Genomic DNA, 27682 nt, shown 5'->3' on the forward strand with positions numbered 1-27682 from the left:
CAACCAAATTCACATAGAAATGTGAGTTATATATCTGTCATTCTTATTGAAAGCAAGTCTAAGAAGTGGTAGATCTGTTCTATGTGCACTATTTCTATGCTTCCCATACTTAAGTATCATTTTTGTATTTTGTACACCAGCTTCAAACAGCTGAAAAGACAATATTTTTAGTTATGGAAAATATATTTCACAGTGGTTTAGGTGGTACAATCTCTACACAATGACTTCTTGTTTTGTCAAATAAACTGAAATTAGGTGAACTTTTGGAATTTTTGCAACCAGGAAATAGCAGATCGATTTCTGCATATTGCACCTTTCATATGATCATTATGATGGTGATGATGATAATGATGATGATGGTGATTATGAAGATGATGACTTGTAGAAACTGAATGTGATAATTCACAAAAGAAAAAGAAGCCAACTTCATTAATCAAGTAAGATATAATTAGTCAAAATGTGTACACAGCTATTCCTTTTTGACTCAGACTATGAATTGTTACTGGCCCTTTAATAAACCGCGGCAGGGGTGGGAGAGGTGGTGCTCAGAGAAAGGAGTGGGAAGGACTGTTTTGTGCGCCACTGCACTACACACTAGACGGACGTACATGAGGACAGCGCACCGATAACTTATCTTATTACTGGGCTGGTGGGAAATTCATAACACTTTGGAGGTGAAGTACTCTGATTTAAAAACTATTTTAACGATATTTGATTCTGTGAAAGGATGAGATCCATTGTCATTTAACAGCGGTTGTGTCCTCTTACTAACGTGACATGTAATCCTGCTCTGTTCAGAGCTCAATTGTGAAATTCAACTTTCTCTTATCTAGTTGGAATTTTGTTAACCTCCCTGTCAGGAAATGAAAGTAACATTATAATTGTGGATCTATTTGTATGGTTTGAACTGCTGAACATCTTGAAGACTGATTTTTCTGTTTCTTTATTACAGTTTTCATATTTTATTATTGAGGATCATAACATCTTTCATTTTACTTTGAAATAGCTTTACTGTTGAATCGGAGGACAAAGTTGGTAGATTATACTTTTCCCTTTTACATTTCATTTGAATGTCAAATATGTTTGCGGGAAATCCCAGCGCCTTGCAGCTTGTTCAGTTTGACTGGCTGGATCCTTATGGGAGAGCGTAGTCCATTGTGGGGTAACTATGAACCAACCATACAGGCTAGGATTCCCCTTTTCTCTTTATCAATGTCTGTAACTCTACCCACCGCAGAGTATGTTCAAAATATCTTATCATCTCGGTTAGTTTTGATTAGACCCCCATCATTACAACAATTGAACCTCGCCTTGGGTGAGATGCTTGTCAGAAAGTTGTTGCCTGCCACTTTAAATCAATGACCTATGGGATTAATGTATGTATTGCGTAGGCCCAGCTTTGTTACTTCTATAGTACAGTAGCGTGTGCTGGCTGCATTCATTGAAGCGGGAAATATGTGACTAGTAGGCCCAGGTGCAACATTGCTCAGCTATTGTTGCGAACTCTGCCATCCCGCGCCCGGCCGTTCACACACAGGCATGTTGTTTACAAGCTGTTTTGAAGTCTTGGATGGACACATCTGTGAGAAGATCAAAGTAATGTGAGGTACTTGATTCCTCCTTTTATTATATGAACTTTAATTGAGCATAAGAGGATATGAAGAGGCTTAAATGTTTATTTGAGATTATGAAGTAGTTCACTTTGAGAGAAAAACAACACATTAACGCTCCAAATAACTAGTTTGTTAATATTGTAGATAGAATGTCCTGTAGGACTTGGCTATATGCTTGGCTTAATCTGAAAATGGAAGATGTGGTATAGTGCATTTCTGATCCAATAGTATGACCGGTTACATAACAATTACTCTACATGGGGAAACAATGAGCATCATCATCCCATGCCATTTTAACATGATTAGAAATGTACAAACTAGCCTGGAGTTGTTCTGAGTTGATGCTTTTTTTAGTTTTTATTAAATGTTTTCCCTGAGTGTCTCTCTCCTCTTCCACAGCCAAATTGTATGTTTTTCCAGTGCATTATATGTGCCCTGAGGCAACTTGGCACCCCTCTTGTTCCTCGGTGGATGGGTATCACATCAGCTGAGGTATTTCGATTAGCCCTGATGGATAATTACAGGAACTGGTATTGCGTTGTATTTGAGTCATCATGTACTGTAAGTATTTAGGGCAATTATCAGCTGTAAACAGTATCAGCCATAACATAGCCCCCAATTGACCACGTATTTTCTCAATACAAGTTCCGTAAGTATTAGAGGTCGACCGATTATGATTTTTCAACGCCGATACCGATTATTGGAGGACCACAAAAAGCCGATACCGATTAATCGGCAGACTTTTAAATTGTTTTTTTTTAAACTTTTTTTGTAATAATGACAATTACAACAATACTGAATGAACACTTATTTTAACTTAATATAATACATCAATAATATCAATTTAGCCTCAAATAAATAATGAAACATGTTCAATTTGATTTAAATAATGCAAAAACAAAGTGTTGGAGAAGAAAGTAAAAGTGCAATATGTGCCATGTAAAAAAGCTAACGTTTAGAGAACATATGAAAGCTGGTGGTTCCTTTTAAAATGAGTCTTCAATATTCCCAGGTAAGAAGTTTTAGGTTGTAGTTATTATAGGAATTATAGGACTATTTCTCTCTATACGATTTGTATTTCATATACCTTTGACTATTGGATGTTCTTATAGGCACTTTAGTATTGCCAGTGTAACAGTATAGCTTCCGTCCCTCTCCTCGCTCCTACCTGGGCTCGAACCAGGAACACATTGACAACAGCCACCCTCGAAGCAGCGTTACCCATGTAGAGCAAGGGGAACAACCACTCCAAGACTCAAAGCAAGTGATGTTTGAAACGCTATTAGAGCGCACCCCGCTAACTAGCTAGCCATTTCACATCGGTTACACCAGCCTAATCTCGGGAGTTGATAGGCTGGAAGTCATAAACAGCGCAATGCTTGAAGAGTTGCGAAGAGCTGATGGCAAACGCAGGAAAGTGCTGTTTGAATGAATGCTTACGAGCCTGCTGCTGCCTACCATCGCAAAGTCAGACTGCTCTATCAAATATCAAATCATAGACTTAATTATAACATAATACACAGAAATACGAGCCTTTGGTCATTAATATGGTAGAATCCGGAAACTATAATTTCGAAAACAAAAAGTTTATTCTTTCAGTGAAATACGGAACCGTTCTGTATTTTATCTAACGGCATCCCTAAGTCTAAATATTGCTGTTACATTGCACAACCTTCAATGTTATGTCATAATTATGTACAATTCTGGCAAATTAATTACGGCCTTTGTTAGGAATAAATGGACTTCACACAGTTCGCAATGATATACTTGTGTATTGATTTTAAAGAAAGGCATTGATGTTTATGGTTAGGTACATTGGTGCAACGACAGTGCTTTTTTTCGCAAATGCGCTTGTTAAATCATCACCCGTTTGTCGAAGTAGGCTGTGATTCGATGAGAAATTAACAGGCACCGCATCGATTATATGCAACGCAGGACATGCTAGATAAACTAGTAATATCATCAACCATGTGTGGTGAACTAGTGATTATGTTAAGATTGTTTTTCTAAGATAAGTTTAATGCTAGCTAGCAACTTACCTTGGCTTCTTGCAGCCCTCGCGTAACAGGTAGTCAGCCTGCCACGCAGGCTCCTCATGGAGTGCAATGTAAGGCAGGTGGTTAGAGCGTTGGACTAGTAACCGGAAGGTTGCAAAAATGAATCCCCGAGCTGACAAGGTAAAAATCTGTCGTTCTGCCCCTGAACAAGGCAGTTAACCCACCGTTCCTAGGCCGTCATTGAAAATAAGAATGTGTTCTTAACTGACTTGCCTAGTTAAATAAAGGTGTAAAAAAAAAAAAAAAAAAAAAACGGCAAATCGGTGTCCAAAAATACCGATTACCGATTGTTATGAAAACTTGAAACCGGACCTAATTAATCGGGCATTCCGATTAATCGGTCGACCTCTAGTAAGTATGCATATGCCTCCCTTCTAGTAGCAACTGTTATTCTAAACAGAAGTATTGAGACATGTTGACAAATGAGCTTGGTTTAGTGTTGGGTTGCACTGCTTTATTTGAAGCTGTGTGATTGATGGTGTCTGGGTCTCTTGGTAACCCCTCTCTACTCAGCTGTACAGGATTCTAAGGTCAGTGTATGGCATTTAGCAGACAACCTCACCCCATGACACCTGGAGAGGAGATGTGGAAAAATGGGGAATCTGAAAGTGGTGCAGTGTGGGTGTTCTAGCTCATGGACAGACAGACTGAAGCTGAACTAGAGGAGATGTGTGCCTGTCCTGTCCTCGCAGGATTTCTAGCTGAGCTTTAGGGAGAGTGATACTGCATTGATGTTCACACTTCTCTCCCCCGTTCTCTTTATATCACTCTCTACTAACCAACCCTAACCTTCTATCGATCTCTTTCTCCCCTGCTCTCCTCGTACAATTTGGTGTGCTGCGTTGACAGTTGGCACACACTCCAGTCCCCTCCTCAACTCTGTCTCAAAAGCCTCTCTGGGTCTCCCAGTGATCATTCCATCCCAATCTATTGTGTGTCTATTAGTGTGTGTCATCTCTCCCGGAGTCTAGCTGCTTTATAGCTGCATGGGACCTGCTGCCTGCTGGTCTGTGTTGTGAAGGCTGAGGCTCCTGCTGGCTGCTGCACAGTAAAGGGGCTCAGCTGGCTATCTGCCCAGTTCTGCTCTGCACTTCTCTGAGGTCATACTCTCCCTACAGTCTACAGCACTGGAGAAGGAGGGAGGGAGGGAGGATTCAGACGCATTGACCACGGCTGCTTTTCATAAAACCGCTGACTTCAGGCGTCTTTCACAGTCAAGTTGTGTACATTTTCTTGAGTTGCCAAACAAATTCCCCAGTGATTTGACCGTGAGTCAACGAGTTCAGTGGAAGTTGCATTGTCCTCAAAGTGATTCTTAGGGCTGTAGACCGATACTCATGGCTTATAAGACCAATTTGAGTAATGGTTTTCTGTGTGCACTTGTTTGTGTAGCCTACATGTGTGTATTATTGATTTATGTTTTAGTCAAACATATCTGTTTGGGCTTCTTGTGGTCAATTTGTAATTATGTTCCCGGCGCGTGGCTGAATCTAGTTGATGGTCCCTGTCCTAGGGTAAGATGAGAATACCCCTGCTAGGCCTTGCTAGTGTGTGCACAAGTTCTTGTGGTTGATAACAGGTTACTCGTCTTGGTTATATTCCCTCCTGTTGATCTTGGACAGTACTGGAGTCCCAGACGAGGGATATTGTGCCTAGCACAATTACAGGAACTACCTTTCTCCTGAAAGGGAAGCAGATGACTTTGAACTTTGAGACGTCTTGTCGAGGGCATATAACCTTTGAACCCTTTTCAACATTGAAGTAAGAAACAGTTTAACTTGAAAATGGACGTCTTCGTACTTTTTGGGTGTTTGAACTTCACCTGTTTGAACTTAAGTTTTGAACTTGATTTTTATGGGCCTTAGCTATCTTCACCTGCTGGAACTTGAATGAGTGTGAAATGTTTCTGAAATTGCAAGGTGCCTAATTTATAAACCTTGCGCCAGTTTTAACACAAGTTGGCATTTATAAAAATGTAACTCGACTTGAGAATGTGCTCACCTCCCTGCAAACTTTAGACCATGCGTACGCACATCTGCGAGTCGTTGCAATATTGTATTGCAAGCTGGCAAATAAGTATCTTGTGCAAATGGGAGAAATTATGAAAAGCATCCATAATACCTTGCCCTGTTAATTTTTAACAAGAATGCACCAATTTGCCATTTACTGAGAAGAGAACAAACAATTACACATAGGAATCTTATAATTAGACATACAAATATTTTTCCAGTGTAATTGCATTTTTAAATTTGCCTGCTCTACAATGTTTCAGAATTCGCATTCAGTCCATCACATTTCGGTTGGGGGGAAAAGTCCATGCCAAACATTGTTGAATTCAAACGTTTAGCTGACAAGTCCACAACAATTTGCCATCGTTTTCTATTTCAGAAACTGACAATCCTTTTCCAGATACAGCATAAATGACTGCTAAAGATTAAAACATTCTGCCAATACACTAAATAGACCAATAGCTTATGTAAAATATTTAACAGTATGGGTAGGTCACAGTATTGCTGTGAGATAGGAGAGCGACATCGTTGCCTATTTAATCTTAGAGCCTAAACAATAGCAGAACAAAAGCAGAACACAATCTATTGATAAACTAAATATTGAACAACAATCCTTCTTTTGCATGCTGTAGCCTAATGCTAATAGTTCCAAATTATACATCAAATAAAGGGCATTATTGTCACCATAAGGTGACTCAGAGTTTTCCAGGCAGAGTTTAATGCTCGTTCACTCATGCAGTTTTACGACAGGTCTGATGTTTAACGGGAAACATGCGTATTTATGGCGTGAATCTTTTATAAATGTATTTACGCAACTGTTATGGACGCTGTCAGCTGAGTTTGTAGTTAGCTAGCTAACCCTTGGAAAAAGGCGACCACATTCCAGCTGTTGTCACCCTATGACCCTCTGAGCTACCTACATGGTTCTGCTGTGGCTCTCTAACTCTAGTGCAGTGGGTTACAACAAGTGATAATGGCCATGTCTGAATACCCATTCTTTCATCCTAAATAGGCCATTTGATAATGCGAAAAAGGAAAGTGTAATACCATGCGACTAACATAAGATGAGACTAAATTGTCTAAGATCTGACTTCAAAGTGGACTGGACATTTTTTCTTTTTTGTTGTTGAAAGATTGAGCTTTTCAGTGATCAGCACAATTTTAATATTAGCAGTACAGATGCGAAGTGCAGTTCTGTACAGCAGTGGGAAGGATGCGCTGAACCTGTACAGCCTACATCAGCTGGTGAGCTGTGGGGGAGCAAGTGATGAGGCACATCACGCAGGCAACTCTTGCTTTCCCGTAGCTAACCAGTCGCCAGCCTTCTAGTTAAGGGACCACGTTTAGTTGCAAAACGTTCTCTAGTTAACTACCCTTGGTTAAGAAACACAAGTTTTTTTACGAAATAAATACAATAGCAGCATTGAGTTTAAAGGTAAAACCACAGTTTAGCTATGTTTTTTTCCCCTTCAGTATAGAAAAGTAGGCTGTCTTTGAATTTGTAGTCTTGCTCAACTCTCCCACTTTCTCCACTACATTGCATAGCCAGGTTCTGCAACCAATGTAGCCAAGTCTCTCCTTTCCTCAGAGAAACAGCTTGATTCTAGCCCTTACCGTTCAACATTTTTGTTCTTTCTATTGAGCATTGGTTGGCTGGATTTGACATTGATAACGAATATCATGGGCCATTTTAAGGCTACTTGCGGACCAGACCGTAAACTATTTGTTTAGGCTACACCTTGTTCAGTCATCTTGCCTCATTAGCTAGCTATGGCTAACAACCTATGGCAAGGTCAGCAGGACGCAACCATTTTTGAAACGTTCATATAGAACAAAATATGTTAAGGAATAATGTTGGCTATATTCATGGATTTCTTTGAGAACATTTTGCAACTGAATGTGGCCCTGGTAACATTACCAGTAGCTTATATGCAAACATTTGGTGGCACAGAAAGGAAAAGGGATAGCAAACAATTTATGGAAAAATGTCTCTTGCCACTACAATATACATTATCTGACTGGGTAAATACATTTATTTTTAGTTCATGGGGACCCAGTGACTCAGACTTGAGCACTTGGACCAGAATTCGAGGACTCGGACTTCAGCCATGGACTCGTGACTCGGACGTGGACTCGCGCACAGGGGACTTGGGACTCGATTCGGACTCTAGGTTTAGTGACTTGACTACATCACTGGGCGAAACAGTCATTAGCTCCCGTTCTACTTTTGGACAGCAATGTGGCTGAGGCGTCTGTCAACATTGTTAACAATTGTGCGACCGCGTGACTGAAGTGCAAACCATACTTCTTTGCCAATACTTGTCTGTTTGTTCAGTATTTAATGTACAATGTCTATGTAGGCTGAATTTACATGGCAAGATAATTCTTATGTTTGTCATATTTCTGCGTTTGGGAAGAGAATAGGATGTTATGCAGAAAAATATGTTGGTAAAACAAGGCTATGAATGGAAGTCAGTGATTTTATGTTTACTATAGGTTCATGAGGCAATACAAATGTGATGACTAAAATGGCCCACTGTTTTTGTCATTTTCACAACTACACTAAATCATTATTCAAATGTGACTTAATGATATTTTAGTCAAAATGACGTTGACTTAGGGCTGTTACAGTGACCGTATTACCGCCACGAATCATGGCGGCAGTCAAATTCCACGTGACCGTTTTAGTCACTGTAATTGGGCTCCTTCAAGCTCTGATGCTGCTGATGGTCATTACTAGCCTACCAAACTTGCTAACTGCCTGGTACTCCACACTATTGTCACTAATCACTCTGACATCAATGCAAATCTATTCAAAAATCGAATCAAACACTTCATGGAAGCCCATGAGGTCATGTTGTGCCACATTTCTGTAGACTATGAAATTGCGTGAAGTTTTGATGGAATCTATTCGAAAGAGGAGCCATGTGAGGGAGAGGTACTTTGGAGCACGCAGCCAGAAGATGGAAATTATAATTGTTATATTCAGTCCAAGGGCACAATGGCCACTGGCTGCAAAAGGCACGGACATTTTTTTTAGGGGGCATTAAGGCCACACAAAGGGGATGCCACCGGGAAATTCGAGGCATTGTCAAGTACTTGTCAAAATGTAAATGAGACTGATGAAGTGTGTGCAGCCTGCACAAAAACAAAAGCAGAGCTCATGTCTTTCATGTGACTTTTTTCAAATCATTAATCATATTATGCAGCCTTAGAATGTATTAAAAATCAGAACTAAAGTGTCATAAATAACTCTAAATGAAGCATAATAGGAGGATGTTTCTTTTGTTAACCGCTCGACACACTCCCTCAAATCGACTGGAGAAAATATCCTTTCTATTTTATTCAGCTATGTTCTGTTGTGTTCTTCATATTATAAAATAATGGCACATCATTTTAAGCAAATCTTGTCAGCTAAATAAACTAGTATAGCCCACAGCCGTATGGCATTCTGTTATTCTGAAATAAAAAAAAATCTTCATATCATGCTTCTATAGACCTGTCCTTAAACAAATAATCAATTTATTGTAATGGTGTAGGCTATATTAAATGGATTGATTTAGATTATTTTAGATGTTCCAAAGGTCTGCATCAGTGGATTGTAGGCTATGTGTGGAAGCCAGGAGATGCAAAATGTATTTATTAATTAACGGTCAATTACCGTGAGACCAGCAGTTATTTGCTTGACAATCACCGACTGACAATTTTCATGGCTGCCACAGCCCTACTATGACTAAACAAAATGAACACTGGTTACAACCCCATCAAATGCCTTGGGCCATGCCGTAAAGGACAGAGTTTAGCCAGGGATAGGTAGGATGATACTCAGAAGCTAGCTGGCTCTTAGCGCTGTGTTGAGATGCACCTGATTCTGTACGGTGCATTCCAAAAACCTACCTGCGTTGGTTACGGTCAATGTAATTTGACAAGCATTTAGATTCATACATAGCCGGTTTGGCTGGAAATGTATCTATGGTTCAACACTACTCCGGGCTGTTGTATTCAGTTTCTGCTTGACAAGATTGATTGTGATATAATGGTTGTAGGACTACTGGTTATACTGTAACACTTGACCATCAGCTATTTTACACACAGCTTCTACATTACAGCCTGAAGTCTAGGTTTGAATGACTCATTATTATGACAAGTGTTTAGAGAATGGACGTGGAGAAGCTGTGAAATTTCAGATAATACTACCTTTATTAGCATGTCCTGAGCTCAAAAGAAAAGACAAAAAATCATGTAATTTTCTCAGGGTGAGTCACGTTCTGAGGAATCATCAGTAGTTTGTGGGACTGTCACTTGTCACAGTACAATACATTCCTTGCTTCAACATGAAATGACACAACTCGACACACCTGTCCCACTCTGCCCTACCCATTCACTGGAATCTGTCACCGAACACCTGAACCTCCCAACATGTTTTGAAACATCTGTCACAGCCACCCAGTGATTTGAGCATTCCAGTGAGGACTCCACCTGAAAGGAGCTGCATACCTACAGCTGGAGTCATGAAACCCAACCTCACCAACACTCTCTTGAGAAAGAGAACCCTGAGTCTTTATATGATCTCATTTTTGTCTCCATAAATTGGCTCTATAGTCCAAAAATGGCTGACTTTGGTGGCGGGACATCAGTGTCTCTTCAACCAAATTGAACAGCGTTTTAGGGGAGTGTTTGTTCTCACAGTCATTACAATGTGTAATTGATGCAGCAGTGTTTACACTTTTGTAGAATCCAAGTTGAATTGTCCCTCCTTATGGTGGGACTCGGTTGTCTGTGTCCTGATTTGATAAAAGGTCTCTATGGAGACAAGGTTAACCATTAACCCGGTCAGGGTTAAACTCCCTTCAACTCTGACACACCGCCACTGCTTTGACTGGCCTAGTAGTCGGGCAGTTGAGCAATATGTGTAGGCTAGACACTAGAGGAGTCCTATGTATTCAAAACACACATTGTGCTGAGTAGTGTGCATCTGGTCTGTCCATCAGAGTGAAATGCTATGGTCTGTTCACAGTTCAGTGGTTCTCCATTGTTCCCTCTCATCGTTCTCTCCCTCCGTATGGGCTTAGAAACCGGTGGTATCTCTCAAGCGTAGGCTTCAGCTGCTGAAAAGACAAAGGAATGCCGTCATCTCTCCCCAGTGGTCTCCTCTGTGCTAGCCTTGGACACTCCATTAGAGGGCTTATCCATCCCGTGACTCCTAGACCACTGTGCCCCTAGGCCTGTCTATATAGGCAGAAGTAACACTACCCTGATGGATTAATATCTCTAATAGTCCTTTGTCTGTCAGCAGTATCCTTGTCATGCATTTCCTTTTACTCTGGGTGAATATGAATAGAGGGTGTTCTGGGCTGGACTGGCTGGATATGTCCACTTGGTTCTCAGGAGATGGCCGTGTGCGTGTCCTGTATGTGGAACCCCGTTAAGGTTTGGCTCCCATCTCCCTTTACACTGGAAGCACTTCTTTGTTTCTTTTTGATCTGGGTCCATTGTGATCTCAGCGACTGTCGGTTCTTCAGTTCCACTGGCTTTGTGGTAGCCTATAGGGACAGACTGGGGGAGTGTTTGTGTGTGCTTGTTAGCCGTGAGAGAACGTGTGTTTACATCTTAGTCTGACTGTGAAGAATCACTTCAAATCACCTTGCAATGCACCCCAAATAACTACTTATTATTATTTAAAAACAAATGTATCCCCAATTTCGTGAGATCCAGTTCCGATCTTGTCTCATCGCTGCAACTCCCCAACGGGCTCGGGAGAGGCGACGGTCGAGTCATACCACCTCCGAAACATTACCCGCCAAACCGCACTCCTTAACACCCGCCCGCTTAACCCTGGGATCGAACCCGGGTCTGTAGTGACGCCTCAAGCACTGCATTAGACTGCTGTACCACTCGGGAGGCCCAACTCGCTACTCATTATGTGATCAAGATTAGCAATTCTAGCTCCCGCTTTGCTCAAACACACTAACACTCAGTGCTGTGTGTGTGTGTGTGTATGCGTGTGCACTGTGCAAAGCCTTTATGACCCTTGACTTCCATATGGGGCTGTGTGAGTAAGGAGCTGTTGATGGACTGAGTTTATTGCGCCCATACAGACACACACACACTCTCTTATAGCCTGTGTACTAGTAAACATACACGATGACATTCTCCCAGGGCTCTACTCACTGTCGTCTCACTGTCGTCAAACATCAACCGTTCATTGTTTCCAGGAAATCAGACCTGCTTGTTAGTTGAATGCCAAATCCACACAGAGAAAGATGGTGAGGATAGTTACAGTACAAGGAGACTGAATGATAAGAGTGGTATGTGGGTAGAAGAGGGACTCGTCTGGCTGATCATGTGCTGCCCACTGATTTTGTGATTTAAGTGCCACAGTGTCTCAAAGTATTTGTCTCTATCCATTAGAGGTGACACTCTTGGTGCATTTCCAATGAGGATTTACCCCAGTGTTTTATCCATGTCTCACTTGGCCATGGCTCTGGTGGACCTGCTCTAACTTGGGGCGGAAGCAAGGCCACTGGTACTTTTCAGTACTCGGCCATTGTTAAGTAATTAACTGTCAACTTAAAGGGAAAACGCTCACACACTGAAATATTATTTAGGTTTTAATGTATTTTTTTTAGCGGCAGAGGTCAGAACAAACGGACGCCACAAGTTTTTAGTGTCGTACTCCTGATGGAAACACAATAACACTAGAGCGTACATTAACGTAAAACACTGGCGACCCACTATTGTGGGGGTAAGTCTTAATGGAAAACACCATCTGTCTGAGTATGTGTTCAGCAGGACCTGGCTGGACCAATGCCACTGGTTTGCATCACATTGATCATATTCCTCCATCCTCCCTGTGTCCTAATACCCAGTCCTCCCCTGGCAAATGTGTCCTATTACCCAGTCCTCCCCTGGCAAATGTGTCCTATTACCCAGTCCTCCCCTGGCAAATGTGTCCTATTACCCAGTCCTCCCCTGGCAAATGTGTCCTATTACCCAGTCCTCCCCTGGCAAATGTCACATCCCTATCATCCAGCTGTCTCTTTCCCGGGAGAAGGCCGTCTGGCGTGCGTGTGTGTGTGTGTGTGTGTGTGTATATTTGTGAGTGTGGGTGAGCTGAGGCCTGTAACCCATCCCCAACTGCTGGGCCTGAACTGGGCATTCCTGCAAAGTTGCATGGAATAAAACGTGTGTGTGTGTGTGTGTGTGTGTGTGTGCGTACACAGTATACTAGTCAATTTAGTCAGGTTCAATTAAATCAACCCAACGATGTGTTTTATGGTGCTTTTTAGTGTTTGTGGCATCCTCTCACTCAGACCAGCCTATTTCCAGATTTTCAGCTTGTCAAACTGCTGTGAATCTATATTATGACTATAGTAAAGAGATGTTTGTGAGGCTGTCTGGGGCCGGGTTTTGTTGACATCCGCTGGTGTTTTGAAAGAGTGCACCTTGCTGTTTTTATTATCTCATTCTTGTCAGTGAGAGAGCGAGCTGCTCAGTTAGAACTCCATGAGTTTCACTGTAACTGTGTTAATCAGCAGTAGCTGCTGCGTTGGCTGAATGGATTATGCACTGTACAACGCTGGTATCTGCTTATCTTTCTGATGATTTGGCAACCAAAAAATCAGCTGCTGCTCCGCTCATTCTGGGGCATAGGCAGAGCTATCGAGCGGTCATGGGTGAGCACTCTGTGCATGGCTCTCCCATTTGGGAGGGAGAGCCAATCAATGTTCCATTGTCCAGTAACATCGTAGTATAACTTCACCTGAGTTTTGATGAAATGGCACATTGTCATGATGGTCTTTTTCCTATTACAAGGGAAACGGTAGCCTAATTCTGTCAGTAGTATGGGCATCTTTCCCAATCTAATAAAGTTTGGGTTCCAGCCTCTCCTTTTATGCAAAAAGATTATATTGAGGATGTCACGAGTGTCGTAGGGTGTAGACCAAAACGCAGCAGGAAAATGTATACTCATCTTTTTATAAGTGAAGAAGGAAAAACACAAACAATGTATACAAAAAACAAAACGAACTAGACAGTCTCGTCAGGCACACAGCAAAACAAGAAACAATCTCCCACAATTCCCAAAACAAACACACTCCTAAATATAGGACCTTCAATCAGAGGCAACGATAGACAGCTGCCTCCAATTGAAGGCCCCAATCCCCATTACCAAAACATAGAAATACAAACGCCTAGACAGAAAATAGAAATAAACTAACATAGAACGATAACTCCAAAACCCTGGAATACATAAATCAAATACTCCTCTACATATACAACCACCCCGAACCATATAAACCAAATACCCCCTCTACATGAACACATACACACCCTGAACCACATAAAACAAATACCCCCTGCCACGTCCTGACCAAACTATAAGAACAAATAACCCCTTTACTGGTCAGGACGTGACAGAGGATCAATGTCCGTCCATAATGAAGCAGCTCAGTTAGCCTGTTGAGTGAGTCCACCCCCCTGGTCTGTATCCTCTTAGCTGCTGCTTAGGCCTCTCTGACGGAGGGAGGGGTTCAGATCAAATCTACATTTTATACGTCACATGCGTCGTAAACAACAGGTGTGGACTAACAGTGAAATGCTTATGGGCCCTTCCCAACAATGCAGAGAGAATGAAAATAGAGAAATAATAGAAAAGTAAAACACGTACTAATAGATACACTTATTCATCTCTCTCACACACACAATCCCCTTCTGTGCCTCTCTATGGGGATAATGACAGCAAGCGCTGCATGCAAGACTTGGAGGACAGTGTAAAAGCATGTGTTCATTAACTGTTGGCATGCATTCCTCCTGGGCAGGGAGTGAGGGAGGGTAAAGTGGTAACATGCCACTCTCCCTCAATCTCCACCCCTACCCTATTATGAAGGGGTGTTTCTCCTTGGTGCCCCTGTCTGTGTCTTTCCTTTAGAAAGTCCCTGATACTCCACAAGGGGAGGGCAGGGTGGTACGCCTCCTATCCTTGGCTGGCCTCCGACCCTCTGTTGGCTTGGCCCTTAAGGCTTCCACATGCTATGTTTCGGCTGGCGCCTAGCCGCGAACGAGTGTGCTCGCATACTCCCTTAAAATACCTTCACTTGGAAAAAGTGTTGAATGACAAACACTTCATTGAAGAATGAAGTTGACCGATGAACGGGCGTAGACTTCAGCTCCGAAGTCTTCGACTTGCCTTGAGAAATAATTTGTGCACGAACAGCCCAAAAAAACGTTGTCCAAGACAAAAATGTCGTCATAATATATGTTCTGGATGGGACGCATGCGACTCCTTTAGGATGGAATGAGCGGTGGCGGCGTTTCTCACACAGGATATTATTCATAGAGGTACAACGGCGGGGACTCCACAGGGAACGCCTCAGGGGATCATCTTGTACAGAGGGAGATTTTGACAAGACTGAAACATCATGTTCATCATCCCTTTGATTGCTGGTTATGGCTGAGATCACTTCACACACTGCCCACCCAGGTTTGAACCACACACTGTTTGTCCAACCATGCAAGAGTAGCAGGTTTCTAAAAGCAGTGAACTAGCGCAGCGTGGGGAGGCAGGCAGACTGTAGTAGTGAGTCTGTTTTGTTTTTTGGAAGCCCCTAGCTGCTGACTGATGGCAGGACATGGAAAGATTAAAAACATCTCTCTCCTGCAGTTTGCCACAGGACCACGTGGCTGAAATGTGTTCCATGAGATCAACAGTTAACGGTTAGCTAGCAGTGCAGTGGTGAGGATATAACAAAGGATGAACAACAATAAGCTAACCGCAAGTTACATGAGATGGATTTGAACCATGACACTGGGGGAAATGGATAGTGGGGCGGGTGTGGAGGGTAGGGTGTGTGTGCTGGAGAGGGGGCCACACAGAGTAGAGTAACACACTGCTGGTTGAGGCACGCTGACGCTATGTTCCCTTGTTGAACATGCTCCACTTAATGCTCCTGTGGGTTGTTTCTGTGTGTCTGCGGCATGAGTCCCGTTAGGTGGGTTTAGACACACACTTCCTGTAGTGTTCCTGCTGAGGTGGGTCTATTTACCCAGTCAGCTGTCCAGGCTTGTCTTGCAGAACTCTCTACATCACTTCACCATGCTGTCCCCCAACCTCCTGTATTAATCAGGCCGCCCACACAGACAGGGATAATGTTACTATACCGCTCTCTTGCCCTCAGCCTGACCCCCATGCTATAGGCTAAAGTTGTTGAGTATTTGCCACAGGCTATTGACCTTTTCGAGTGTGTTTTATTCTACAGGTCATTAGGGTCAGGATAGCCATGTCCGTTAAAGTTGTCAATGCTGATTTAAAAAAAAAAACTAGCGTAAACATTGCTCTAGTTGAAAGATTTTTCTCGCTCACTTCGACTTTAAACGCATTGAGTGAGCGTTGTTGTAAACAAGCTTAGCTGTGGCTTAGCTGTGGACAACCCCTACAGGGATTGACCCTTGACCTCCATATGTTATGTAAAGTAATTATTTACACATTCTGTTTGCTGATAGTTAGTGATGCCTGAGTCAGTACGGACCAGGAGCTGACAACACCATTTCGCCATATAGGGAGGGGTATTTCTCTCGCTCTTTATTTCCATAGTTCTTTCTCTCATTAGTCATATGAAGGCTAGCCTCAGATAACATACCAACCCATTTGGTTGTGAAGATAAACTAGAACAGGTTATGGTGACAATGGCAAGTAACAACTCTGAGAACAATGGGACATTACGTAGACAAAATACTTTGTGTACATGTGACACTGTGCTCAGAATAACTATTGTTTACATGGCCATTATCAGATTATACTTGATATGATATTGACATCATTCTACAACGCTGCCTACGTACATAGCCCTGAATTCACCATGTAAGAATACTGTTAGGTATTTCCTGGAAACATATCCAGGTCGCAATATTGGTCAATAATTGTTTGGCTTAGATTCAATGGTTTGTATTTAAGTTACAGGAAGGTATAGGTCTATCCATCAAAACATGAAAAACAAGCAATGTGCTAGTCAGGTCTACCTATTATTACCCATATAGGTTGGGTTACATGTCTGTTTCACCACTGACCTACAGTAATGTCCTTAATGATGCAGTTCCATATAGGAGTTACGCCAGTGTTTTATCCAAAAGGCCCAGACTTTTTGGTTTCCATCTAAGCGGGCCGACACCCAGTGTCTCACTGGGCCATGGCGGAACTGCTCTCACTTGGGCCAAAGCCAGGCCACGGGTACTTTTCAGCTTTCATTTACTTGACAGTGGCTTAACAACTGAACTTTAACACCTTCTCACAAAGCAACAGTTTTGATTATATACATTTTAGTCATTTAGCAGACACTCTTATCCAGAGCAACTTACAGTAGCGAATGGATACCCTCTTTTTTCCCCTTTTCCAGTACTGGACCCCCGTAGGAATCGAACCCGCAAGCCCCATGCTCTACCAACTGAGCCACTCGGGACCGATTTTAAGGGGAAAGGGGGGTACCTAGTCAGTTGTCCAACTGAATGTATTCAACTGAAGAGTGTTTTCCGCATTTAACTCAATTATGCGGAGGTTGTTGATTCTGCTCTTCACAAGTCCTCACACTGTCAGCCCTAGCTATAGAAACACCATTTCCTTAGTTTAACATAAGGGTGTACAGAGCAGCATGTTGTGATATGTTTGGACCTGCAGGGCCCATTAAGGTCCCTGATGGCACCGGAGTTCTTTGACACTAAGTTGTGAACGTGTTGCCATTGTTTAATTAATTAGTAATTTTATTGATGGGCTGTAACAGTTTGCAGCAGCCCCATCCTCCTAATGACATTAGCACCTCATCAATATGGGTTGTTTCTCAAGGTGGGTGAGTGAGGGATGGGGGTAGGGGAGATGAGGGATTTACCAGTTTAACGTAAACAAAACAGGAATACTCTCATTGGTTAAATGGATTAGGCTAGTTATAGCTTTTCACTACACCCTAGTAGTAAGAATGTGGCCTCAATATTCCAAAATACAATTTTAAGTAAGTAGCCTTAAATGTTTTGCCAAATCGACAGTAATGATCTCATGGGCTTGCGTGTACAAGGCATCGTCCAGATGTGATATTAACTAAACGTGGGTAATGTAATATACCATGTCTAACATAATTACCGTGTTCGGCCATGAAATAGTTTACCCAAACATGGCTGACACATGTTGGGAGCATGTAGAATGAGCAATGGTTGTGGAATCCTGAAAGGAAACTACATTTTTTTGTTGTTGATTGAGCTACTTATGGAGCAAGAATGGAGGATTGTGGCCTAGCTGGTAAACCAGGAGGATTACAGAGTAAGAGGTTGATTGTGTGTGATATAAAAGTTAATGGGGACGTTCCTGATTAACAGTACAAGCTAAGCTGTACTGGGCTGGCCGCTTTACGCATCCACCATAGTTCTAGGAACCATGCTAGAAAGGAAAATGTGGAGAGAAAAATATCCAAGTTAGCACAGTATGGGTCGGGTTAGCCTTATAGTATGAATCGGGCATTTTATGATGTCATCCTCTATGTTGGTGCCCTGGCGCTGAGGGCGACCATAAGAATCTGTTAATCATTCATAGACCTTTCTGCCAGTTGGATCTGCTATCATGTGATGCTTTGAGTGCTTAAAGTTGTACTATGCAGAAATCACTCTGCCATTTCCTGGTTGCTAAAACTCGAATAGTTCGCATAATTTCAGTTTGTGACAAAATCAGATAGCATAGTGTAGAGAATCATTGTATCATCTAAACCGCAGTGAAATATTTTCCATAGCCAAAAATGTTGTTTCAGCTGTTTGAAGCTGGTATACAAAACCGAAACTAAGACGAAAAAATGAAACTTAAGAACAGGAAGCATAGAAATGGCATACAGATGTTCTGCTTTTTAGACTTGCTTTCATGTAGAATGATCGATCTTTAACTCACATTTCTATGTGAATTTGGTCAGGTGGCTCCAAAAGTTACATATTTCAACTTTAAAGTGTGTTACATAAAGTCACTATCGCTGGCTAATGCTTTGGCATGATGCTCAGATTCAAAACACAGATTGAAAAAGAGCACAATAGAGCACACATTCTACTCATTCTCGTCTCCACCCATTTGAACTAGTTACTGAAATGAATCTGGACACCAGATTTGAAGTTGAAACAAAGATTTGTGATGTCATGTGTGTTTCTATAAGTCTGGAGTTTAGCTAGCAAGGCTTGCTCATCTAGTCCAGCTCTGAGCAGCATTTGAAAGATTACTGAGATGGAATCCAGACCCTGGCTGTGTTTTTAGAACGTGTGGGGAGCAGTATATTTTGGGACATACAGCTCGGTTGTCGAAGTGACTACTCTTACCCATCCATGCATGACGTACTAGGCAAAGAATCAAATGGCCTGGCTTTTGTTTTTAGTAGTATTTTTATAGTTGTCTAGACTTTTCACTGAGGTGAAATGGTGCTCAAATTTAACTGCCCAGCTTTGTCGCCCCTGGCCTGCAACGAAGGAGCTACAAATAGGCAATCAGTTTGGAATGTTTTGAGCTTGACGTGGAATGTCTGGCTTCGCATAGCTTGCATGATTTATGTAAACTCATATTGAAAGGATGTAATTGAAGATGACAGTGCTGCCTGGAGTCTTCTCTACTTTTGTCATGCATGTGATAATGGGACCAAGTGGTAATACTGTTGCGATAAGACACTGCTCCTGAACACACACAGGGGCCCTTATGGGCCGTTTCTTATAAGGACCCAAGGTGTGAGGTTTGGCCCTTTTGATATTTGAGGATAACCGACTGATCTTTTATCCAGAGTATGGATATCTTCTAATGATGAATCACATCAAACGCATTCCATTGCCTCTAGTTTAGCAGTCCTATTGTGGTCATTGTTTTCTACCTCTTATTCCACTCTGAGCCCAGAAGGTAGGGACTGAGACATGGGATGTATTCCATATGACACCCTATTCCCTTTATAGTACTCTGCTTTTGACCAGAACCCATAAGGGATAGGATTCCATTTGTGACTTAAGATGGTTCTATGGCAGGCAGCCATGAGTAAAAGGTGATGTCACCCTGGAGGGGATAAGAGCCACTATCTGAGGCTTACGGGCAGGAAGTTAGCTAGCTGGGCAGCCAAGCAGTACTTGGCCTAAGGTCGCCATGGAGACATGGGCAGAGAACTAGTTAAGGGCAGGGAGGGACACATGAGGAGTCTTGACTGAAGTCCAGGACAGGACACTCTCTGTTGTCAATCCATGTTGCCAAGTCTCCCTAGTTGGCTGCTTCTTCCTGGCCTGGCAAACATGGGCATGGGCACTCTCAGTGTAGGCTATTACCAGGTAGTAAACTTAACTGCTGTTGTTGACAGTGACATATTATCCATTGGGAGTAATTTCTTGCTTTTGCTTTTTCAGCCTTACTGAAAATGTCAACCTATTAAATCTTACACTACCATTGGCAAGCAACGTGTTGTTGTATTAAAGTGTTATGATTATATAAGTGCGTTGGCCTTTGCCTGCAGTGGTACACTACACAGCCAAGGTCATAGGCCTGCACATGAAGAGACCGAGACGCTGACAGGCTGGCATGTAGAGGAGAAGCAGACCGGTGAGGATTGCGTTCTCATGCATAGTGAGTTGTGTAATAATGTGTCCGGCTAATAATAATAGGTAATGATGGATCACCCTGCAGTAATGTAAGCTAGGCCTTCTTAAGAGACTCTTAGCCACAATAGCACAATGTGAGGTTTCACAATTGTGTCCCTTGAAAGCTGTGATGACCAAGCTAATTAGTTTGGTTGTTTTGAAACAGTTTGTGCTTTCATAATGGCTAAAGTGTTTCAGTTGTTGGTCAAAAGGTGAAGACTTAATAGTTTGTAAAAAGTTTCTACTTTTGAAAACCTCTTGTGCAGTCATTCATGCTCAGTTTTTGTCTCCTTGCTCATATAGTTTTCATTGTGTTTGTCTAAATGGGAAGTCTTTCTTGAGGGGGAGAAACCTCTACACACTAAGCCATAATGACTGAGGAACGATTATTGAATAAAAAGGTTAATCCACGGTAGGCAGACAAGAAGATCATTGAATTGTCCTTAGGGATGTTCTGTCCTTTTGAAAGGTGAAGAACTGGGTTAACACAGCTATCAAAAACCTGTCTGTTCTCTCTGCTGCTACAGTTGCCTTTTCAGTTGAATCGGCCCTTGTTGTCTTAGATGTAAAATTTTGACGGAGACATTGTTTTGGAATATTGTTGCCAGAGGCCCCATTCATCCAGAGGTATGAACACACGAGACCAGAGGGTAGGCCTGTGAAGTGTGTGTCTGTGTGTGCATGCATGCGCTCTGATTTGAAAACACGAGAATGATTGGATGGCGCCTAGCAGCCACAATTGAAACCGTTGATGTCACCTAGGCCTACTCGTCACCTAGGCCTACTAGGCCCTATTGCAGGCTGCTGCCCTACTTGAGGGAAAATACGAAAAGCCACCAACTTTGCTGATCTGTCCACTCACACCATTATGTTTTGAGATCGTGTCACCATTGACCCTACAATGAAACACTAAGACAGATTGGCCTCGGTAAGCGGATACTCCTCACCAGCTTCTGAAACGGCCCATATTGTCTGGCTTATTGAGTAATAGATCATAGTGCTGCCAGGTTGCAGATCAAAGTATCTGCTGTGAAATCCAGAGCACTTAAGCAGTACATCATCTCCCAATGGCAGTGCTGTAGGCTTATCAGGGTCCCTGACTCAAATTGTGATTAAAGTTCTGAACACAGTGATCAGTCACACCATGCTTTCAGTAATGCCAGTCACTGGTGACCATATGGACGATGTGGCGGTGGGAGTAAGCTTTTAACAACCTCCTAAAGGTGTCTGAACTGAGAGAGCCACACACAGAGGGAGAGAAAAAGCCAAGACTGAGTTGATCTGCCAGTGACAGAAGGGTGCGAGCAGAACAATAGTCAGTCAGTCAATGACAGTCTGATCTGTTGCTCTAAATTAATCCAAGCTGCTGAAGAAATTATGTTCCTCTCCATTCCTTTTTCCATCCTGTCTTTATCCCTGGCAGCTGGGGCCACTGGGCTCTCAGTATCCTGTGACCGTAGGGTTATGTAACAGAAAGGGAGGCATGCAGGGGCACAAATGGGAACTGCAGCAGTGGAGCAGAGTACTGTATTGGCAGCGCGGACTTCAGATGACAGACTCCTAAAAATTGAAAAGCCAAACTGATTAATATTCCGGCTGCCGCTTTTAAACAATATTTCAACATTTATGGGCACTTGGAAGTGCCATTTTAAGAAATAAAGTATTGGCATGAATACCAATGTATTACAATCAATGACTTGTGTGTTTCCCCTTTTTTTTAAACTTGGAAGGTTAACGACTTTCAGTTAAGTGAGAAAGAAATGAACCACTCAACTGGAGTTTTATTTCAAAGCCCCAACCTGGCAACAAAAGTTTCCACATTTGAGGAAAATCATGGCAGATTAAGAAAGTTGTCTTGATTCTGTGCCTCAGATGCAATCAGCAGCTATTGGAAATAGTTGCTGTTTACTGTAATTTCCAGTTGTTTGCTTCCAGTCCAAAGGAATAAAATGACATAGCCACTCTGTGTTAAGTTGTAGTTAGTTTCCATGTTCCCTGCCAACTTTGAGGATCTGAGTTGGTTTGCATAGGTCTTGCAATGTGGTTTTAATGTGTCCTCTCTTCTGTTTTTCCCTTAGGTTGATTTGTGTATTATCTGCACCAGACCTCAACATAGCTGTTTGACGGACCACAATGGCTGTGTACTCCAGACACCTGGATCTCTCCTTGCCTTGACAATACAGTTTACAATTAAACGTGAGAAAGACCCAAACATCTAATAATACTTAGCACCAACCAGGAGTTTCTTTGTTGAACTGTTTCTGTTCCTGTTGAGTGTTATATCACTGAGCGACTTCATCAGACATCACCATGCCTATCCTCAAGCAGCTAACCTCGAACCAGTCCAAGCGTCGCTCCCGAGCCGACCTGACTGCAGAGATGATCAGCGCCCCTCTCGGGGACTTCAGACACACCATGCATGTGGGTCGTGGCGGAGATGCCTTTGGGGACACCTCGTTCCTCAGTACACGGTCTGGGGAGCCCCCTAAAGAACCAGCTCCAGAGGTGCAGCAGAGCTCCCCTGGACCTGTCCCTAAACCAGGCCTGCTGTCCCGAACCTTCAGGAGCAGCAAGCGCTCCCAGTCGGTGAACCGCGGCGAGAACGTGTTGGCACCCCCTGGTGGCTCGCCAAACTTTGTGAAAAATGCCATTTCCCTGCCCTACCTCAACGACGAGGACAGGATGGGCAGTGGTCCCCCGATGCCCAAGAGCGTCTCCTCCAGCCCTCTGAAGAAGCTGCCCGAGGTTGAAGGAATCAGAAAACCGGTCAACGGTGCCGCGGCCATGGACCTGGAGTTCGATGAGCGGAACTTCGGCGAACTGACTGACCTGCCACCGTCCCATCTTCGAGGTGGTGGGATGAAGCATGCGGAGTCCATCATGTCGTTCCACATTGACCTGGGTCCCTCTATGCTGGGGGACATCCTCAGCGTCATGGAGAAGAAGGGCTGGGAGGAGGACGACCTGGGATACGAGGAGGGGAAGGGCAGCGAGGGCCGTGGGTCACCCCCCCTCAGTCCTCCCACCACGGAGGACAATGTTGACGACCAGGTGGATCTACAGCCGCCAGTCAGGCCCCCACGCAGCACCTATCCCCAACAGAAAATCATGGCAGACCCCCCCTACACCCCTCCCAGGAACTACCACAGCCACCTGGACAGCTGCTCTTTTTCCTCCTCCGGCTCCGCCGCTCTTGAGGAGAAACCACTCCACCACCTGCAGGAGGGGGACACGGACAGCGCCAAGTACAGCTCTCCGGGGGGTGGGGGGGAGGATGACAAAGACTTCTCCTTCATGGACGAGGACGAAGATGAAATCAGGGTGTGAAACAGAACAGGGCTGTAACACCACCGACACATAACGTGATTTATAAGGATACCAGAACATGGTTTGCGAGGACATGGATGGAGACGAGTATTCTTCATGAGTTTTGAAGTTAGTACAAGCCTGGGAGGGAAGGGTTGGTGCACCTACATTTTTACATATGGATCTATCCAGAGAATCTCTATGTGCACACCTTATTCTGCTATACTTCCTGTATTAGGATACAATCACTCACCATCTTTTACTGAGCCTTATTCACTCCAGTGTGTGTGTGTTCCACAGTTCATGGAAACAAAATGCCTGTCCTATGAGTCCTTTTACTCTAGCCATTACAGAATTACACACACACACACACACACACACACACACACACACACACACACACACACACACACACACACACACACACCAGTTATTGGTTTGAGGGTTTCCTTTTGTAGAAATACGATCTGTCATTATGATGATATAATCCCACAGTTCCAATATGTCATCAGTGTGTTTATGCTTTAAGGGGGCACATCTCAACGATCTCAACCATCATATCCACTTATATCCAACATGAACATATCCCACCCACACCCCCATTGTCTTTTCATCCAGAGGATTTCCCTTCCCTAACATTCCTTATAGCGCATTAACAAGGAAGGGAAAGCCAACCAACCAGCGGTCTTCACACTGATTGTCACATTCTTTAAAAGCAGAAGTATGGAGGTTGACCGAGGTCACTTTTGATCAAACGGCAGTCCTCCTCGAGGGAGGTGTGATGAGGAGGCCGGGTCATATGATGTCATGGCCTGAACGGTATGTTTCTCACACAGCTTTGGAGGAAGGAAGAGGGGGGAAAAAGAAGATAAAAGTATCCCAGGGTTTAGCTAGCGTAGCCGCATAGCCTTGGGGCCTTGAGTTAATTGTTCACTGAAGTGAGAATCGTGAGATGCAGTTAAAATATTGGTTTGTTAATGTTCAGAATTTTTTTTATTTTTTTTCCCCCCCTACGTTTATACATTGTATGCACATACATAATTGATAAGTTGGTCTTCTAGCAGGTTCTAAATCAATGTCACAACTTGGTTGTTCATTATTCCAACCATTAGTCAGCTTTAGTGTCAACTGTTCACTTAAAATGGACCAGTTTTCTGAACATGTTCTATACATCCAACACACTTTGAAGTCAGAAATGAGCCAACAGTTTCATTTGTTAGTAACTACTTACGATTTAGTATGATCTGTCCTTATTGGATGTGCCCTGTTTTAAGTCAACATCAGTTTGATTATAGGGAGCATTGTTAAAGTTAGGCTTGGATGAACTAAAGAAGATCTCCAAAATCCACCCTAAGGTACTATCCAACCCAGTGAGCCAATTTAGGCCTTAGCTTTGGAGTTGCTTGTTTGGCCATGAGTCCATGACACTTTGTTAGCTCAGATCAATGGACTCAGTAGAAACACACACAACAACACTGATCTCAGTCATATCTCCCCTGCTAGCAACGCCAAGGCATAGCAAGATGGCTCACTCCCTAAAACACCATTGTGCATAAAGAATCACTTTTGTTTTAATGTACATTTCTCTTTTTGTTTTGCTTTACTTATTATTAAGGACAAATGTACATTTTGCTAAGAAAATTTGCCTTTTTTGTTGCCGCTTTCATGTCCAGTAGCACTTTTATTGTACGTATGTTTTAGGAACCGATTTTAAAAGACATAACTTACAGGAGCAGAGAAAGTGGTTGTGAACAAGAGTGGTGACCGTACAGTAGTAGACTGTCATGTCTACAGATGTAGGATCTTAATTTGAGTCAGTTTGCTACAAATAATCCTGCAGCAACAGGCAATGTGAATTATGTGGATTATAATTAATCTACAGTTTTGTAGGGGTTGATACATTTTTCATAAGGGAAAATCAAGTCTGGCATTTCAAAGTGGAAATTAAACGTTTTAACCTTAAATACACTACAAGTTTTACATTTCCTGCATCACAGGAAAGTTCTGCAACAGGGTGATCTAATTAAGATACTATATCTGTATGTGGTCATCTCTTGCCCCACACACACCACAGGCTTGTAGGATCAGCAGGTTAGGAGCAAGAGGAGAGACGTCTGAAGGGAGGAGGATATAAGTAATAAGAGAACACAAGTGACTGTTACCCACCTCTCTCCATTGCGCCACGCAGTCCTGGGCTAACATAGGAGAAGATTGAATCAACACCATCTGGCTTCCCTCCATCCTCTCATTCAGAAACATATTTGGCTGATTGGTCGGTAACCGACCCAACAACTCATCCATTCATGAGTCACATGTCTGGGAAAGGACAGGTGCACCTGTTTAGTTTCTTCTACAGTATGTGCGTCCCAAATGGCACCCTATTCCCTATATAGAGCACTACTTTTGACCAAGATCCATATAGCAAATAGGGTGCCTTTTGAGATGCATGCAGTGTGACTAGGTTCCCCCCTCACTCACATTCATTAGTTTGGTCAGATTATGATCTCATCTGCTATGGTAAAGCAGGAAGTACCTGCTCAATCCTTCCTGGATCCCTGAGTAATCTATTGCCTTCATGCCTGTGAAAGTAAATTATATTTGTGACACTGGGGGAGCACTGTTTTTGTTTCCTGTTATGGCGTTGGTTGGGCGAGGGGGCACATTATCCTATGGTGTTAAGTGAGGGGAGGGACAATTCCAGGATGTGACATCACTTAGCCATGCGTTCATGCTATGTATGTCAGTGTTCCATGTATGTATTAAAGAGATCAGTACAGTTCATTGATTAAAATGACCAGGTGAAAATGTGCCAAGTATGTAATAGTCATCCTTTTGACATTGATATTGTTTCTTGATTTTTGAATGACACATTTACAGGCTACAGCAGTATAGGCTACTTACAATACGTCTTAGGCCTCTCGCACTGTTCAGTTGTAAATGGGTCAAATTTGGGATTGTTTTGTTATTTTAAACTCCGTTGCTTGTTCCATTTGTTGTAGAATTTGTCCATGGAAAGTGGGTTGAGCTGCTGTTATCCCTTACCAGGTTTTTACCCAAGATGAAAATATCCCCATATATCAACACACTCCTTCCTATTCACCACCATTTTATTTGCTGCTGAAGAGAAGTAGATAAATACTAATTGTATCATCTATGAAAAATGGTGACTATTGCTATGTTTTGTTATAGGCATTATGGCATAGTGACGCTAATGTAAGAGCCATCAGAAGGTAAAGTGGCTTTCAACTGCAAGCGGATTTCAGTGCCCTGGCCTGATGCCTGTGGTAAAAAGGGGAAAGGATTGTTCTTTTTCACAGTCTCAGCTGTAGAATGTTACATTTTGTTTTCCTTCTGTGGCTATAGTTTTTATGCCAAGTATGTGCTATTTTTTTCTTCTACTTTCTCTCGTTCTACTGTATATTAATATATATTTACCTCCCTCACTCTTCCTCTTCTGAAATAACAGCTATATTTTTCAATAAAAAGAGAAAGCTGGTAATCTTTACCAGGAGCAGTGTTGTGGCTTATTTCACATTCTATGTTGTCTGTCACTATAGGAGCTTTTTCAGTGGGAAAATACTTATGAGTCAGTTCACGTTTTATTTACCCAATTTAAGAAGATTTCCACGCATAAGGAGCCTGAGGCGACTTGTTAGACACTGGTTTTCACACAAAGCAGCGTTGTTAGAGATGCTCCTCTCCAAAAATTCCACACAGTTAAGCATAAAAAGACAGCCGATCAGTTTTTTTCCCAAGTTAATATCACGTGCACATGTACAATGAAATGCCTTTCTTGCAAGCTCTAAACACAATACAGTAATCAATAACGTAATACTAAAAATAACAGTGCATTTGGAAAGTATTCAGTATCCTTGACTTTTCCCACATTTTGTTACGTTACAGCCTTATTTTAAAATGGCTTTTTTCCCTATCAATCTACATACAATACCCCATAATGACAAAGCAAAAACTGGTTTTTAGATTTTTTTTGCCAGCTACAAACTTGGCACACCTGTATTTGGGGAGTTTTTCCCATTCTTCTCTGAAGATCCTCTCAAGCTCTCAGGTTGGATGGGGA

At 42.6% G+C, this 27682-nt stretch overlaps 1 protein-coding gene across 1 annotated transcript; it reads left to right on the plus strand.

Annotated features, from left to right (window-relative positions):
• The first annotated feature begins 565 nt into the window (after window positions 1–565).
• cdc42ep4b (CDC42 effector protein (Rho GTPase binding) 4b) lies at window positions 566–27115 on the plus strand. The gene is made up of 2 exons (XM_029765052.1): window positions 566–674; window positions 22377–27115. The coding sequence occupies exon 2, from the start codon at window positions 22609–22611 to the stop codon at window positions 23623–23625; it is 1017 nt and encodes a 338-aa protein (XP_029620912.1). The 5' UTR covers window positions 566–674; window positions 22377–22608; the 3' UTR covers window positions 23626–27115.
• The last annotated feature ends 567 nt before the right edge of the window (window positions 27116–27682 follow it).

This window comes from Salmo trutta, chromosome 10 (genome assembly GCF_901001165.1).
Source record: "Salmo trutta chromosome 10, fSalTru1.1, whole genome shotgun sequence".
Classification (NCBI taxonomy): domain Eukaryota; kingdom Metazoa; phylum Chordata; class Actinopteri; order Salmoniformes; family Salmonidae; genus Salmo; species Salmo trutta.

Coding starts and splice junctions, on each gene's coding strand:
- cdc42ep4b (XM_029765052.1), top strand. CDS start 22,609: ATGCCTATCCTCAAGCAGCTAACCTCGAACCAGTCCAAGCGTCGCTCC.